The sequence below is a fragment of the Elgaria multicarinata genome, chromosome 4, assembly GCF_023053635.1.
Source record: "Elgaria multicarinata webbii isolate HBS135686 ecotype San Diego chromosome 4, rElgMul1.1.pri, whole genome shotgun sequence".
NCBI lineage: Eukaryota > Metazoa > Chordata > Lepidosauria > Squamata > Anguidae > Elgaria > Elgaria multicarinata.
Window position 1 is genome coordinate 85,929,610 of NC_086174.1, and position 16,336 is coordinate 85,945,945.

The 16,336-nt window shown below is 40.3% G+C and overlaps 1 protein-coding gene across 1 annotated transcript in view; it reads right to left on the reverse strand.

Annotated features, from left to right (window-relative positions):
- Positions 1-16,336, reverse strand: part of NKAIN2 (sodium/potassium transporting ATPase interacting 2) — a 608,119-nt gene that overhangs the window by 317,164 nt on the left and 274,619 nt on the right. Inside the window, exon 2 of the mRNA XM_063124718.1 lies at positions 186-323. Coding sequence (XP_062980788.1) covers positions 186-323 — 138 coding nt within the window. The remainder of the gene's footprint in view (positions 1-185; positions 324-16,336) is intronic.

Here is a 16,336-nt window from a genome sequence, read left to right on the forward strand (position 1 = left end):
GGGTACTTTACTGGGTTTATCTTAAAAACACTGTATATATGTCAAATCCCAAAAGAAAAATTTTACATCTATAGAGTCCTTCCCAACCCCACATCCTGAGTTTTAAATTATTTTTATTATATATATATATATATATCCATACATGGCAAATACAGTGTTAAGGATACAAGGTTAATGGTACTTACTCCTGTTATGTAGCGAGGTCTATACTGGATGGTTCCAAATAAGCCAAGTATGACTATAATAATGTGTACAAAATTTGCCAGGATTGGTGCCCACTGATAACCAAGGAAATCAAATATTTGTCTCTCCAGCACACACACCTAGGATTAAACAGCAACAATGATTTGATTAGAATAGCTCAAGAAAAAAAGAGAGAGCCTTTGAAGAGCAGAGTGCGTTGGGGTTTTTTTTTTCTCTTCAATGCCACCACTAGAAACTTTGCTATAAAAATTTCAGGAAGGAAAAATGAAAAAAGAAAGAGGGGGGAGAGAGCGATGACTATGCAACAGTTCACTCCTTTTGTTTTACTGAAAACAGAACCTTTTTTGTAGTGACAGTCCATTGAGTTATACTCAGCTAAAATATTAATGGGGGCAGTTTTGCCAAGATATGAACCCCTTTTCAAGGTAATTCTGTAGTTGAAGAAGGCATCACACTAACAACTTAGTTACTTGTCGTTGCTAGAATTCTACCTTAGGGTGGATAGCTAGTTCAGGAGTCCAAAGCAGACCAAAGTCATACAGCCCTTTCTTTTCTCCTTCAAACACAACACCTGTTTAGGGTGTTTAGTAGCCCTTTACTCCAGATGCATTCCTTATGAAATTCCTTACAGGCCAATTTATATGTAGTTAATGCTAAATAGGACTGCTTGTGCAATAAAATTTAGACATTTGCAAACTCAGGACCAGATTATACATGATGACATTCACATGACTAACAATGGTTTGAATGACGTTTTGTAAGTGAATTGTACATGCAGGGGGTTGAGATCTGTATGGGGAGCATGGAGTGGTGGGATACGGGACTACTGTCTTGATACAGATTAGCCCCCCATGCCTGATATTTGCATGGAGGGGAGCCCTTATTGGAGCAAATAGTATATTTTCCCATGATCCGAAATGCAGGCATGAGGGCCCAATCTAGGTCAGAACCATAGCATGGGGTTAAAGCCCACTAACCACCACCACCCATCTAGTAAAACAAGATGGAGGCAAACAATAGCACTATATATCTCTGTTCCCACCTAAAAATGGAAAACTAGATATAGTAGACTTAAACATTTTGAAAAACTGGGCATGCTGATGTAATTATTATTATTATTATTATTATTATTATTATTATTATTATTATTATTATTATTATTAATTTATTTATTTATATAGCACCATCAATGTACATGGTGCTGTACAGATAACACAGTAAAAAGCAAGACCCTGCCGCATAGGCTTACAATCTAATAAAGTTGTAGTAAACAATGAGGAGGGAAACACCACAACCAGCAAAACTCTCTTAGCGGAATTTGTGAATAGAGTCAGCTCATCACAAGTGCTATGTCTAGAGAAGCACCTCACGAAGAGTAAGAAATGTAAGAAATGTAGCTTAAAGGTCACTTATTTCAACTTCATCATGGTAATGTCAGACCAGGAGTCTGAGTGGTATGTCAGATTTCAGGAGAAGTGACTGAGTGCATGAGAAATTTTAGGGGAAGAAGCAAGATTCTTATCAAGGTAGGAAATTATTGAAGATATTCAGCACCAGCACCAACTTGAGGGCCGGGGAGGGGGGGTTGCTGTGGTCTATAGAAATACAATCTCCCTCTCTAGGCTTCCTGTTCAGTCGAGTACTGGTCTGGAGTGTTTGTACTGTGTGTTGGGTACTCGAGACAGATTAGGGATTCTGCTGGTGTACCGTCCACCCCGCTGCCCAACAGTCTCCCTGCCTGAGCTGACGGAGGTTGTCTCGGATCTGGGGTTGAGGACCCCCAGGATGATGGTTCTGGGGGATCTCAACTTCCATGCTGAGGCTCCTGTATCTGGGGCGGCTCAGGACTTCATGACCGCCATACAACCATGGGGCTGTCTCAACATGTCATCGGCCCAACACATGCAAAGGGACACACACTTGACTTGGTTTTCTTGACTGAGCAGGAGGATGGTGATCTGAAAGTGGGGGAATTAACATCTACCCCCTTGTCATGGTCAGAGGTTTAGACTTTCGGCAGCCTTTCCCCTCTGCAAGGGTGGGGGGCCTATTAAAATGGTCCGCCCCGGAGGCTAATGGACTCCGATGGATTCCAGAGGGCTCTGGGGGATTTTCCTGCTGGTATGGCTGGTGCTCCTGTCAAAGCCCAGGTTGCTCTGTGGAATGCAGAGATGACTCGGGCGGTTGACACGATCGCGCCCAAGCATCCTCTCCCTCTGAGCAGAGCCCGGTCAGCTCCTTGGTATACACCTGAGCTGAGGGCAATGAAGCAAGAGGGGAGACGGCTAGAACGCAGGTGGAGGAACACTCGTGCTGAGTCTGATCGAACATGGGTTAGAGCTCACTATCGAGCCTATTCTGTGGCGGTGAGGGTGGCAAAGAGACAGTTCTTTTCCACCAGCATTGCATCTTCTCAGTGTCGTCCGGCGGAGCTTTTCCATGTGGTTCGTGGCCTGTTACACTCTGGGCCAGGGCGAGAGATGGTGGAACCCTCGGTAGCACGTTGTGACGAGTTTGCACGGCACTTTGACGATAAAGTCGCTCAGATTCGTCATGAATTGGACACCACACTTAATGCAGCTCCACTAGTAGAGGCGTTCAGAGCACCGTCCGGTTCAGTTTTATTGGATGAGTTTCAATTAGTGAGGCCCGAGGATGTGGACAAGGTGCTTGGCCAAGTCCGGTCGACCACCTGTGTGCTTGCCCCTTGCCCCTCTTGGCTCATTACATCAAATAAGGAGGGGATCGCCGGCTGGGTCCAGGAGGTTGTAAATGCCTCCTTGAGAAAGGGAGTGGTGCTGGCCTCTTTAAAAGAGGCGGCAATTAGACCACTCCTGAAGAAGCCTAATCTGGACCCGGAGGATGTTAACAACTACAGGCCGGTGGCAAATATCCCTTTCCTGGGCAAGGTGCTTGAGCGGGTGGTTGCAGGACAACTCCAGGCACTCTTGAATGAAACGGATTATCTAGATCCATTTCAATCGGGTTTCAGGCCTGGTTTTGGAATGGAAACTGCCTTGGTCACCCTGTGGGATGACCTCTGTTGGGAGAGAGACAGGGGGAGTGCGACCCTGTTGGTTCTCCTGAACCTCTCAGCGGCCTTCGATACCATCGACCATGGTATCCTTCTGGATAGGTTGTCTGAGCTGGGAGTTGGAGGTACTGCATTGCAGTGGTTCTGCTCCTACTTGGATGGCTGATTCCAGAAGGTGGTGCTGGGAGATTATTGCTCTGTGCTGTGGCTCCTATGCCATGGGGTTCCACAGGGCTCTATCTTATCCCCTATGCTGTTTAACATATACATGAAGCCGCTGGGGGAGGTTATCCGGAGATGTGGACTGAGGTGTCATCAATATGCGGATGATACCCAGCTCTACCTTTCCTTTTCATCAAACCCAGGTGAGGCAGTGACTGTTCTGAACCAGTGCCTGGGCACGGTAATGGACTGGATGAGGGCTAATAAACTGAAACTCAATCCAGATAAGACGGAGGTACTGTTAGCGGGTGGTTCATCTGTCCGGCGAGATGATGTTTGCCCTGTCCTGGACGGGGTTGCACTCCCCCTAAAGGATCAGGTCTGTGGTTTGGGGGTGCTCTTGGATCCCGAACTGTCACTTGAGGCACAGGTGAACTCAGTGGCAAAGAGCACCTTTTATCAGCTTAGGCTGATATACCAACTGCGCCCTTATCTGGACAGAGATAGCTTAGCTACAGTTATCCATGCTCTGATAACCTCTCGTTTGGATTACTGCAATGCGTTATACGTGGGGCTGCCTTTGAAAATGGTCCGGAAACTTCAATTGGTACAAAACAGGGCAGCAAGGTTACTAACAGGGACTGGCCAACGAGACCACATTACGCCAGTCCTTTTCTAGCTTCATTGGCTGCCAGTCCAGGTCCGGGCCCGATTCAAAGTGCTGGTATTAACATTTAAAGCTCTAAACTGCTTGGGGCCGGGTTACCTGAAGGAATGGCTCCTCCCATATGTACCTGCCCGGACCTTAAGGTCATCCTCAGGGGTCCTTCTCCGTGAGCCCCTGCCAAAGGAAGTGAGGCAGGTGGCTACCAGGAGGAGGGCCTTCTCTGCTGTGGCACCCCGGCTGTGGAATGAACTCCCTAAGGAGGTTCGCTTGGCACCTACATTATATGCTTTTAGACGCCAGGTGAAGACTTTTTTATTCTCCCAACATTTTAACAATCTATAAATACATTTTAACATGGTGTTTTAAATTTGTAATTTTGCATTGCTGCTGTTTTTATCTGGTTGAGCTTTTATATTGTATTTTATATTATGGTTTTATACTGTTGTTTTATACTTTGAATGGTTTTAGTTTTTGTGAACCGCCCAGAGAGCTCCAGCTATTGGGCGGTATAGAAATATAATAAATAAATAAATAAATAAATAAATTGCACATTAGCAGTTGGGGCTATGGCCCACTGGCACTTGTGAGATGAAGGGCAGGGTCACTAGAGGCAGAACAAAGGTGGTCATGATCAGCAGCAACAACAAAGAGACAAAGCCATCTTTTGAATCCCCAGTTGCCCAGACCATAGGAAGGGGAAGCTGAAGTACATGGGGTTTCAGATCATGAGTGCAAATCAGTAGGAGGATCCACACAAAAGCACTCCTTTGGACTCACAGTCTACTTTTCCAGCAACAACTCCCATTGCACAGAAAATCATGTGACTGTAAGATCATGAGTACAAAACAGGGTGGGGTGGGGTGGGGAATCCACACAGCCACACACAATCATAGTCATCAACAACATCATCCAGTGCAAAAGGGGATACAGAGCATGTCTACCACACCCAGTGTGCAAGGGATGGAATTATTATTTATTATTATATCCTCAGAGGAACACAGAAAAGCAATATCTGAAACCCAGCAGCAAGTTATGAGAGCATCCACCCTTTTCATGCCCACCATAAAACATCCCCCGAATTACCCCTCCGCATATCTACTCAAAAGCAGGAAGGACTGGATTAATCAGGGACAAGCATGAAAGGCCATACCTACAAACCTGAGTTCATGGGGATGGGATAAAAATAAATGTTTGGGGGATGGATTTAAGAAAGAAAATTGCCAAAACAGAAAAGAGAATATTTTGTATTTTTTAAAAGGGCAAAAAATATCCCAAAAGTAATTAATGAATACATTAAAATAACCTCCCAAATCACCAAATATTCAAAAAAGAAGTGGAAGGAAAAAAGGATGGTTCATGGCCACACTCTCTGGTTTATTGGATTAAGAACTGGAATAGACCGGGTGAGGTGGGGGGAGATAGTGGGGCAGGAGGCTGCAAGTCACCACCTTCGTCAGGTCAGACTGCTTTTCTTCCATAAGCAGTGTGCATTCTATGGCACATTTTTGTAATTGCAAGACATAGTCATTACAGAAATGTCATCCATCACTACTTTTAAGTGATTTTTTTTAAAAAAAACACATATTTTTTTATTAATTTTTCAAAATACAACAATATAAAATAACATTGTGGAATAGTCTTCATTTGTTTAATTATACATTATTTGAGGTTATTTATGAAGTGAATTACTTTAATAAATGTCTCTAATCATTACATTCTGTAATCAATTATCCCAATAAATCATCCCATAGTACTCCATGAGGTTGTGGAGGTTGCCTTACTTCTCTATGTTGAAGCATAAAATCTATAGTCTTTCCACATAATGTAAAAATTATCTACATAACTATCATCCCCATAGCTTTTCTATAAGGGATATTGATGACAGTTTATCCACTTTTGAATGGTTAGCACTAAGGCTTAAATAAAAAAATTATGCTGCCATAATGGGACATTCTCCTCCCCACTCCACCCCAGTCCTCTGTACTACCCAAACGTCTGCTCTGGAGGGTTCCTCAGCCCTCTGGAGAAGATTCTGAGGGTACATAATGGGCTGCATAGAAATTGCCTCCACCATGGAATGACACCATTCATTCTGTTCAACCAACCCATTGTGTGCAGATTCTGTGAGTTGATCAGAGATGCAAACTTTCTTGAGGAATAGCCATACAAATATTGAGGAAACACAGATAAGGAATGCATATTCCCTCCTCAAGCAAAAAGGACTTCATCTGATCCTTCTCGTACTTTGGACCTACTCCAGAGTACAAAATACCCACAAGCAGCTCAATTTCTGAACAGCATACATGAGAACGCAGTGTAGCTTTTGAGGGCAATATATATTTGAGCAGCAGCCTGATAAGGATCAGCCCCCTCAAGAGGATTTTATTGGTTATGTCCTTGAAATCATTTCTAAATTAAAACAAAATGAGTAAACAAAATTAATTATTCTGGTGATACTTAATCTCAGGCTCTGATATTAGCTTTTAAATTAACTAAGGTGCACGCCTGACATAAACGCCTAATTCAATTGATCCATTGTCTCTTATGAGTAGAGTAAATATTCACAGAGTATTTCTGGGCAGAGTTGTACATGTAAGCAGCAAGAGCTTTCTATCCTCCCACTCCTTCCTTTGAACTTTTTCTCGGCTCTGAATTTATAGCCAAGCAACACATTCAACAATTCCACTTGATGTTGGCTGTTGCTCAGCTATACCACTTCAGACTTCAGGTGTACTATCAAATGTTTGAAGGTCCTTCACATATAACGCAAACTTCCAGCATATACAAAACTCACATGGCACCAAGAAAAGTCTAAACCAAATGGTGTCCCTAAAACATTCAGTCTAGATGTGAAAGAAATTTAGAACTTTCCACCAGCAGTCCGAACTGGTGAAGTCTAGCAAAAGGCTCATCCTGTGGGTTTCCTGATCGTCTGCTTCTGCTCTTAAAGACACCGTTTTATAATAAAATTAGAGGGACCATAGATGATTTTTTTTTTACATTTCTATTCCACTTTCCAGTAACAGCCATTTATTTTAGTGAAGGCATTCATTATGAGCACAGATTTATGCAGAGTGCTCCCAATAGATAGAAGGCTGATAGGTGGAGGACAGAGAGCCAGGGTGGTGCAGTGGTTAGTGTGTTGGGATTGAGAGATCCTGGTTTTAGTTCCCACTTGGCCATGGAGCTCCCTGGGTGACTTTCCTGATTTTGCCATATCTTTCTAAAAGTGTATGTTTCGTGAAGTTGGATAATCAGAATTGAAAACAGTGTTCCAAGTATTATTGAATGACATAGCACCCAATGTATTTGGTTGTTCCCCCCTTCTCACTTTTAAATTATTATTGCATTTATATCCCACCTTTTTTCCCTCCAAGGAACCCAAGGCGGCATACATAATCCTCCTCTTCTCCATTTTATCCTTACAACAACCCTGTGAGGTAGGTTGGGCGGAGAGTCTGTGACTAGCCCAAAGTCACCCAGTTTGACTGCTGATGGAGACAGAATGAACATGACTGCGGTTTTGTAAAAAAATATCTAGAAGGTTTTAAATTTATAATTACTTCAAAAAGTAATTTATTTCATTGTACAGCTCCTGATGAAGGATTTCCAGATCCAAAACGTTGAGCCTTGTACAAGTTTGGTTGAAAGTTTTTTTAAACATTTTTAAATTTTCATATTTCAGATAAAAATAAATTTCTTTTGACATTTCTTAGCACCAGAGAAATGTGTCTTTTTCTTATAGCCTTTTCGTGGTACTTTTTCCTCAACTGAGTGGGGACTAGAACCCGGATCTCCTGACTCCCAGTCCAACACTTTAGCCACTACACCACACTGGCTCACCACAAATGGTATGAGACTTGAAGAGAGCACAAAAGTAATTACGAATTTAAATAATGGGAAATGCCCAGGTCCAAATGGGTTCCCAATTGTGTGGTATAAAATATTTTCTACAATTTTATGTCCAAAATTTTATCAACTTTACAGATATATATTTGAAGTGGGTTCACTTTCTTCATCATTAAATGTTTATATTACAGTCACCCCTAAAGTTGGCAAAGATCATACTAACTGTGGTGATTACAGACCGATCTCCTAAATAAATGTTGATATTAAAATATTCACAGCAGTTTTAGCCAATAGACTGCAACAAGTCCTTACAACATTGATCAGACCAGATCAAGTGGGATTTATTAAAAACAGGCAAGGGGGTGATAATTTGGATTTGATAGCTTTAAATAGAGAAAGGACTGCCCAGGTGGCCATTGTCTCTTTGGATGCTGAGAAGGCCTTCAACAAAATTTATTGAAAGTTTATGCTTGCTACACTGAGTAATTTTGGTTTTCCAATGGGATTTTTGAAGTAGATTAGAATTTTATATTCAACCCCAAGAGCAAGAGTTAGGACCGTTGGTTGTCGGGGTGGTGGTGGTTGTGCTTGGGCGAGGTACTTGGTAAGGATGTCCACTTTCCCCATTAATATTTGGTTACGTTTGCAACCCCTGGCTTGCGCAATTAGACAGAATAGTATATTCACTTGTTTGTGCATGTTGATTTAGAATTTAAAATTATTCTTTATGCTAACGGTATTTTATTGTTTATTTCTAAACTCCAGGTATCTATTCCTGCTGTGAAGAAATTGATTATTACCTTTGGTGATCTGTCTGGTTATTCAATTAATTGGTCAAAGTCTGAATTGATGCTGATTGGAGACAGCATATTTCCTAGTGTGTTAGGCTAATGGTCAATTTCGATGGTGCCCTGATTTTATTACCTATCTGCGAATACTCAATCCCAGAGATATCTCTCAATTGATTGAAATGAATTTGAATAAGCTTATTAGTGAGATTGCACAAGATACAGATAGATAGACACCATTAAAGTTGAGTTGGTGGTGTAAAGTCAACACACTTAAGATGAATATCATACCTCGAATTCTCTTTGTTATGCATGGGATTCCTTTACTTATATCTGGCAAATACTTTCAACAACTTAATGCTTTTTTTCATGAATTCTTCTGAGGTTCCTCACCTCAAATAGCCTTGAAATAGATGAAGCTTCCATTTAAAGAAAGTGGGTTTGGTTTTCCAAACTTTGCTTTGTACCATCGGGCCTATCTATTGGCTTGTACTAAGTTTTGGTCTTTTCCAGTTTGGTTAGATCTGCCACCCTGGTCAGTTCTGTTATCCTTATGGTTAGAACCTCTTCCCAAATGCATGGCATTCAGTTCTTGACATATTAGAATAAGAATCATAATAAAAAACTCTTACAATTTTGGCTGTGAGAGAGGTGTGACATATAGTATCATGTCAATTATAGTTTGATCCATTCTCTCAGGCAAAATTGACTTTTTTGGGAAACCCACATTTAAGAATTGGAAAGAAAGTGTTCTTGTGGAGGACATAGATGAATAAAATGATTTTTACTTTGGATGGATTAATAAGCCCAGATGATGAGCTTGTCATTTTCTGATTTACGTGCTAAATATAATTTACTTACTATGGCTAAATGGCAATACTTGCAATTTCAACACTTGCTGGAATCTAGGTTTGGTCCAGCCGCTTTCACAGCTTCAGAGACTCCATTATTGTTAGAAACACTTATAGCAGATGAACAGACACATCAACCCACGATCCATACATAAAGCATTTAGTAGTAATAAATATGATACCCATGCTTTAAGACAGGATTGGAATAGAGAATTGGAGTGTCCTATTTTGCCTATCAATGGATTGTTGCCTTAGCATCTGTATCTGAAGCGTCTATGGATTTTAGGCTACATCTTATTCAGCAAAAAAATCTTGTTTTGGGTTAATTGTAATGTACTTAATTCTTCTTTCATTCATACGTTTTGGCAATGCCCAGTAGTTGCCCCATTTTGGGAGGAGGTCACAATAAGGATAAACTGTGTACTGAAACTATCTTTAATAAGGAATGATGTGCATGTCCTCCTAAATTACCTACCAGCTTCTTGGAAGTTAACACATGGTCAGCGTAGATGGATTTTCAGAGCCCATATGACAGCTAAAAGACTTATATTATCATGTCGGAAGGACAAATGCTCTCCTTGCATAATGCAATAGATTGAGGACTTAACAACACTATCAACATTTAAACGGGTGCTATATAGATTGTAAGCCTATGCGGCAGGGTATTGCTATTGCTATTTACTGTTTTACTCTGTACAGCACCATGTACATTGATGGTGCTATATAAATAAATAATAATAATAATAATAGGCATAACTTGTGAGTGGATAAATATATGAATATATGGTCTGCTTTTCTTGAAACTTATGCATAACACACACATACACCCCTTTTTTAAATGAACAGTATGCGTGTTGGAAAAAATGATTACATTCCTATATATGTAATGTTTCTTTGTTTTTTCTTTTTCACAAAGTATTTTTTGTTTTGTTAATATTCACACACAAAAAAAGGAAAAACTGTATATATTTTATTACTAGGATTATGTAATAGAAACCTGATTGAAAAATGAGATAGGTAGTACATAATGCATTAAGGTATATAAATTGTATCAGTTGTGTCTTTATAACAGACATGAGCTGGCAAGAAGACAATTCCATAAGGTTATATTATATCTAGAGCAATAACATGGTACATAAAAATAAATGTGTTCAAAGGCAACTTCTGCAATGGGGTTATTAGTGGTTGCCAATTACTGTCCCACAGGACAGTAATTGTTTTTAATAAATGCAGGCAGTAAAAACTTCAATAGGTAAAAAATTCTCTGGTCACAGCATGCGGTGATATCAATGGGAAAAGCTCTGCCTGCTGAGCTTGTCTCTGTCATGCGTCTATTGTAGACCTCACTTCTGAGATCCCCAAGTTATCCCATAATAATGGAATATTTCCTTGAGTTGCTCTTCACTAGGTTTACCAGAAAGATGGGATAAATATAGAGTATGAGTAGGCATGATGTAGAAGTTGGGTTTATCATGTGGGGTCTGCCAAAGGGTTAATATAAACAAACATGAAGAAAGAAGTAATACCCACCGACCCTCAGTAAAATGCATAGCAATTAAAGGCAAAATACAAATTTCCAATCAGAAATGGAAAGAACTAACCTATTCCTCTACAGTCAACTAAGTTGTTTTTCAATTGAAAGACAACCAAACCACTTTACAACATGAAAACAACTACTTATAATCCAAGCACTTGACAATTCAAAAAGTTAGAAAGTCGAGAACAAACAAGTTAAAAATACAGAACAATAGCCTTAAATGAAGTTGAGCTCCATTTAAATACATGGGAGTTTGCTGCTGACTCCACCGAAAATGGATTGGGCACCTTGTCAAGTAATAATGTCATGTGAGGCAGCACACAATGTAAACCTGCTTAAGACCAAACCACAAGTTATTTTTAGAAGACTTGTCATTGATTTTCTAATTGTGTGTGTGTGTTTTAAGCTGAAATGCAGCCTTAAGAACTGCAAATTTAATCACAGCAAAGAAACTTAGAAAATATGCCACAAAGGACAGGCAGAAAATAGTTCTTTCAGGTCAGGAACCAGGTGTCTAAGTAAAATCAGAACTCAGCAGCTGAGACTCAAGCAGAAGACCAGATTGAGAAGGTAAACGCTGATGTAGTCACTAACCACAAAAGACATAGGGGGGTCATCCCTGCCTGCTCCTGGGATACCCTGTGTGTCATTTGGATGCATAGGGATGATCCCGGGATATAGGCCTGGTCTAGCCATGGCCATAGATGCAAACGGAAGCAAAGCAAGCATTCACCAGATGTAACTTTACCAAGGGTCTCCCCATGTATTGCCCTCACAGACAATGGGAAAGATTGGTATCAACTGGATGCCAAGAACTGTACCTGCACAGCAGGTTATTCTGTATTACAGGTAGGGATGGCAGAGGAATCTGTCAGAGGCAGGGGTATCACATCTACTGAGCTTTTGGCAGCTCAGCGCCATGGACTCAACTCAGCTTGCAGTATTCTGCCACCGCCATCACCATTGCTGGATGTTGTAAGGAAGACTCTCCTTCTCCCTCTCGGGGCCCAGGAGGGAGTCTCTGAATATTGTTCCCCTTCCTGTACTTTCACAGGGGGACAAATAGCTTTATGAAAGTTGGGGACCTACAGCCCAGGTCAAGTATGCACTTGAGTAACTCTGTAGAAATAAATAAATAAATAAATAAATAATACATTTATTTCTTATAAGAAATAAATAAAGCAGTTGTTAGCCTGCTTTTCTTACTGAAATGGTATGGCTGAACATGCTTGTATCTGCAATTTGCCTGGGAAAGTTGCATATATCTGTGTCTCTTAGCTCTAAAAGGGACGTTATCAAGTAAATGCTGACACAACTTATTGCCCCTTACAAAACTGCAATTGAAACAAGAACTGTCATGGACTCAATGGCTGGACATGGGCTTATCTCTCTGCCTCCATGTCACTCACCTGCAAAATGTGAGTAGTTATTGCCTCTGATCAGATCTTTGTCCAGCTCTGCTAGAATTCCTTATTCTATACTAACTCAGACTTCTATTTATATATGCAGGTAATCCTGCAGAATCAGCAATTGAGCTGCAGCATTGTCATAACACCAAAGCTCATGATTACCATCATGGTTCAACATAGCAATCGTTCAGAAGGATGGGCAGGGAATTGTGAATATGGATTCCTAAAGGTGCATAGCCCAATCCCCAAGAGATTGCATAGAAGAGACAGTGGCTGGGATAAGGCGGTGTGTCTGACAGTTTGGCTTGTTTAGTTCGATCAGCCAGCATAATGGACTTAATTAGAGATGGATGAGTCTGTCTATTTCCATCTATGTCAGCTTTGCATTTATTCAGTCATAAGGCAGTTCCATCCATTTCTATGCAATTTTTGAATCAAGACCAGAATCGCAAAATTTAGAGAAACACGAAATATTTATATACTGCTTCATATGTAAAATAGGTTCCAGAGCAGCAAACATAGGAATAAAACAGTAGAAAGGTTTTTTTTAAAAAAAAAAAATGAAAGAAATTTGAAGGAAAATGGTGCTCCAATCCACATCTTTGGGAAGTGAAATTAGGTCGCTTCACTTCTCTCGCCCCAAACATGTCCTACTCTGCCTGAGCCTTTTGTCAATGACATTTGCCATAGAGCACGAGGTATGGCCCCAACTGGCACAAACTTTAACGCATCAGACTCAAGAAAATTCTGGGCTCTGTATTGATGCAAATAGGCCGGCCAAATAATATACCACTGCCACCATTTTCAAAGTATAATGTTTAGACACCTGTCCACCTGATACACAGAAACAAGATTAATACCAATGCATTATATAATTTTTGAAGACAGGTTGAACTGTATGCTATCTAGGCCTCACTGACATACGGTAACAAGATTTAGATCTACCTATTATAAAAACAGCATCTCAGAAAAGGTAGTCATGTGGAAACTATTCTGTATGTTAGGTCTTCAATATTGCTTATTTGCAATTTCCATGCTACAGGGCTTGCAATGCGCAATATCATCTTTGATTTCAGGAAACTAGTCATTTCTATACCATATTTGATTTCCTGTTCATTAACAACTGCAATAACAAACCAAGCACAAATTTAATGAGACATGGTTGCATTCAACACAGTCTAGGAACTAGAGATTGAATCAGTAAAGCCTACTATAAGTGACACATATCAAAAGTATAAAATTCTATCAATATATGAAGTTATTTTTAGTATTTGATAATATGTCCCGCTCGTATCTCTGGTATATAATTTTCATAACATATTATTCAGGTTTGAAAAAAATAAGTAGAGGAAAATTAGACAGTTCACAAGAGAAGGGAACTTATCTAAACTAGTAGACAGTACTGCTGCTGCACTCCTGTTCAATCCATCACACAAGTGGGAATCGAAGTGACAATTGAGTGGAAGAATACACACACCACCTGACTGCCTTAATCTAAAAACGAGAAGAAAAATAATAGTTCTACGTATGCCGTATCAGACAGTCATGCATGAAGGGGAAGAAGGATGGAAACAAAGAATCTTACAGAAGGGAGGGGAATGCAGGAAAAAGGACAGAAGACACAGCACTATCAGAACCCAGGTGACACAAACAGTGGTGTATCAGGCCTCTTACTATTCAAAGAGGCTGTTAAAATGCTTTTTATCCTTTAGTATAAAGGTCAAGTGTGTCAGCGATCCATTGGTCTGCTAAGAAAGAAATGAGTGATTTTCTGTCCTTTTTTTAATGTTTTAGCAACAAATGCAGCTTCAATAAAACAGTTTGCATAGGGTGCTTCAAGACCAGATGAGGTTTTATTGTGCAATCACACAGCTTTATTCACAGAATTTTAATGCCAGTGTGGTTCAGTAGTAGTTAGAATGTCATATTAGGACTTGGAAGACCCGAGTTCTAATCCCTACTCAGCCATAAAGTACACAGGCTGACTTTGAGCCAACCACTGACTCTCAGCCTAACCTACCTCAAAGACTTGTTGTGAGGATGAAATGGAGAGGAGGATCATCTACATCAACTTGGGTGTTGTCGATGAGGATAGGCGTGGCAAAGAAACATCAAACCCGCCTGCCTCCATTGGTTCCATTATGAATGAAACACAAGTAGAACTTCTTTCAGCAAAAGGATTCCTAACTTCAGCTTTGAGAAAAATAATACAATACTTTCTAGTTAATTCTCCAGGTAAGCTGCATTATATATTCTCTACATCTCAAGGCAGAGGGGGTCTCCTTCCAGCAGGTAAGGGAGTTTTTCTGCCATAGGGGCTATTTCTCACTTGCAAGCAAGCAGAAGTGTGCCCAGAATCAGAACCTTCTTCAACAGTAGACAGGTAAGTCTTTTCAGAAACAGAGATCAAACCATTGTGCAGTTGCTTTCCTCTTGCCTATTCTCCCAACAAAGCCCTTTCATGCTCTCTTGCCTCTTCTTCCTCTCTCCAAGGAAGAAAATATTGAAATGACTCTCTAAGATCTTTGCCTGAAAACAGTTGAGGATTTTCATCCTCTTTCTGGAAGTCTTTCAAATCTCCTCCTCCCTGTTGGTTCAGGAAGTCCCTCTTTCCTCCAGTGTCCACCTTATCTCAAGTTGTTTGCAGCACTTAAGTTTGTAACTCTGAAACCAAACTGCCCCATCCTGCTCACTTTGCACTTGTAAAGGCAGTGTGTTTGAGCTCTTAGCCCTGCCCTCCTACCATTCCCATCCAGCTGAGGCTCATTCAGCCTCCTCCCAGGTAGAACTACATTTTCCCCACAGGTGTCAGTTATTCCTGAAGACAGCCCTAGGTGTTGCTGCTCTGGGCTTGACTTTTCATCAGCTGAAAGATGAGGCAGGGATGAGGACAAATCAGTCAGGGATATGACAGGCTCCTTGGAGGAAAGGCAGGATATAAATGTAATCAATCAATCAATCAGAACATTTTACAAGGTATTGATGTCTAAATGACATCAACTTCAATTTATAGTCCTCGTATATTTTCTTGGTTTTTTTTTCTCTTACCCAAAATAAATAAATCCATTAATGAAGAGAAGATGGAATAACTGCATAATGCCTTTGGATTTTTAACATGAGGTGCCCCTCCATTTGGTAGTAGGGATGCCTGTCAGGTTTCAGAAACTGAGGAAATGTCCTGCCACTCTTCAGTCACCAAATCTGAACAAGCAAACTTGTTTTTGTCTCTACAAAGATCATCTCGCTTAATAGATGTCTATTATAAGATTAAATACAGTCATACCTGGGTTTATTAGGATTAAAGTCTTGGATGTCTTTATTTCGACTTCAATAATTACCTTGCTAGGGCAGAAAATATTCATTACGATAAAGATATGAACTTTTTGCTCCATTACTGTTGTGGTTTTTTTGTCCTTCAAGGTTTTAATGTATCTACATAGCATAGTGCTAACATTCAAAAATGCATTTCACAGCATTCTTAGTATATTATAGCATTGCGCCATTAGAATAGAAATATTAGCTGATTGTTGAAATTATTAGCAAAAACAACAGAGAATTGCCTGTTACATTAATAACCTTTGAAAACTCTTCTTTATAAATGATAAAAGTTTTATTTCTAAATTATTTGCTGTGGTCAAGCCAATATCTTACTTATGTGTTGGCAATGGCAACACTCTTATTAGGACCATGAACTCTAGTTCAGGTGAAATGTTTTCCCAGCATAGCAGCTCTTTGCTCTAAAAGGACAATTCTTGAGTATAAGGTAGCCTATGTGTATGTATCCTTCTGCTGCATTGGATCATGCATGTGCAAAAGGATGGTATATGCAAAAAGG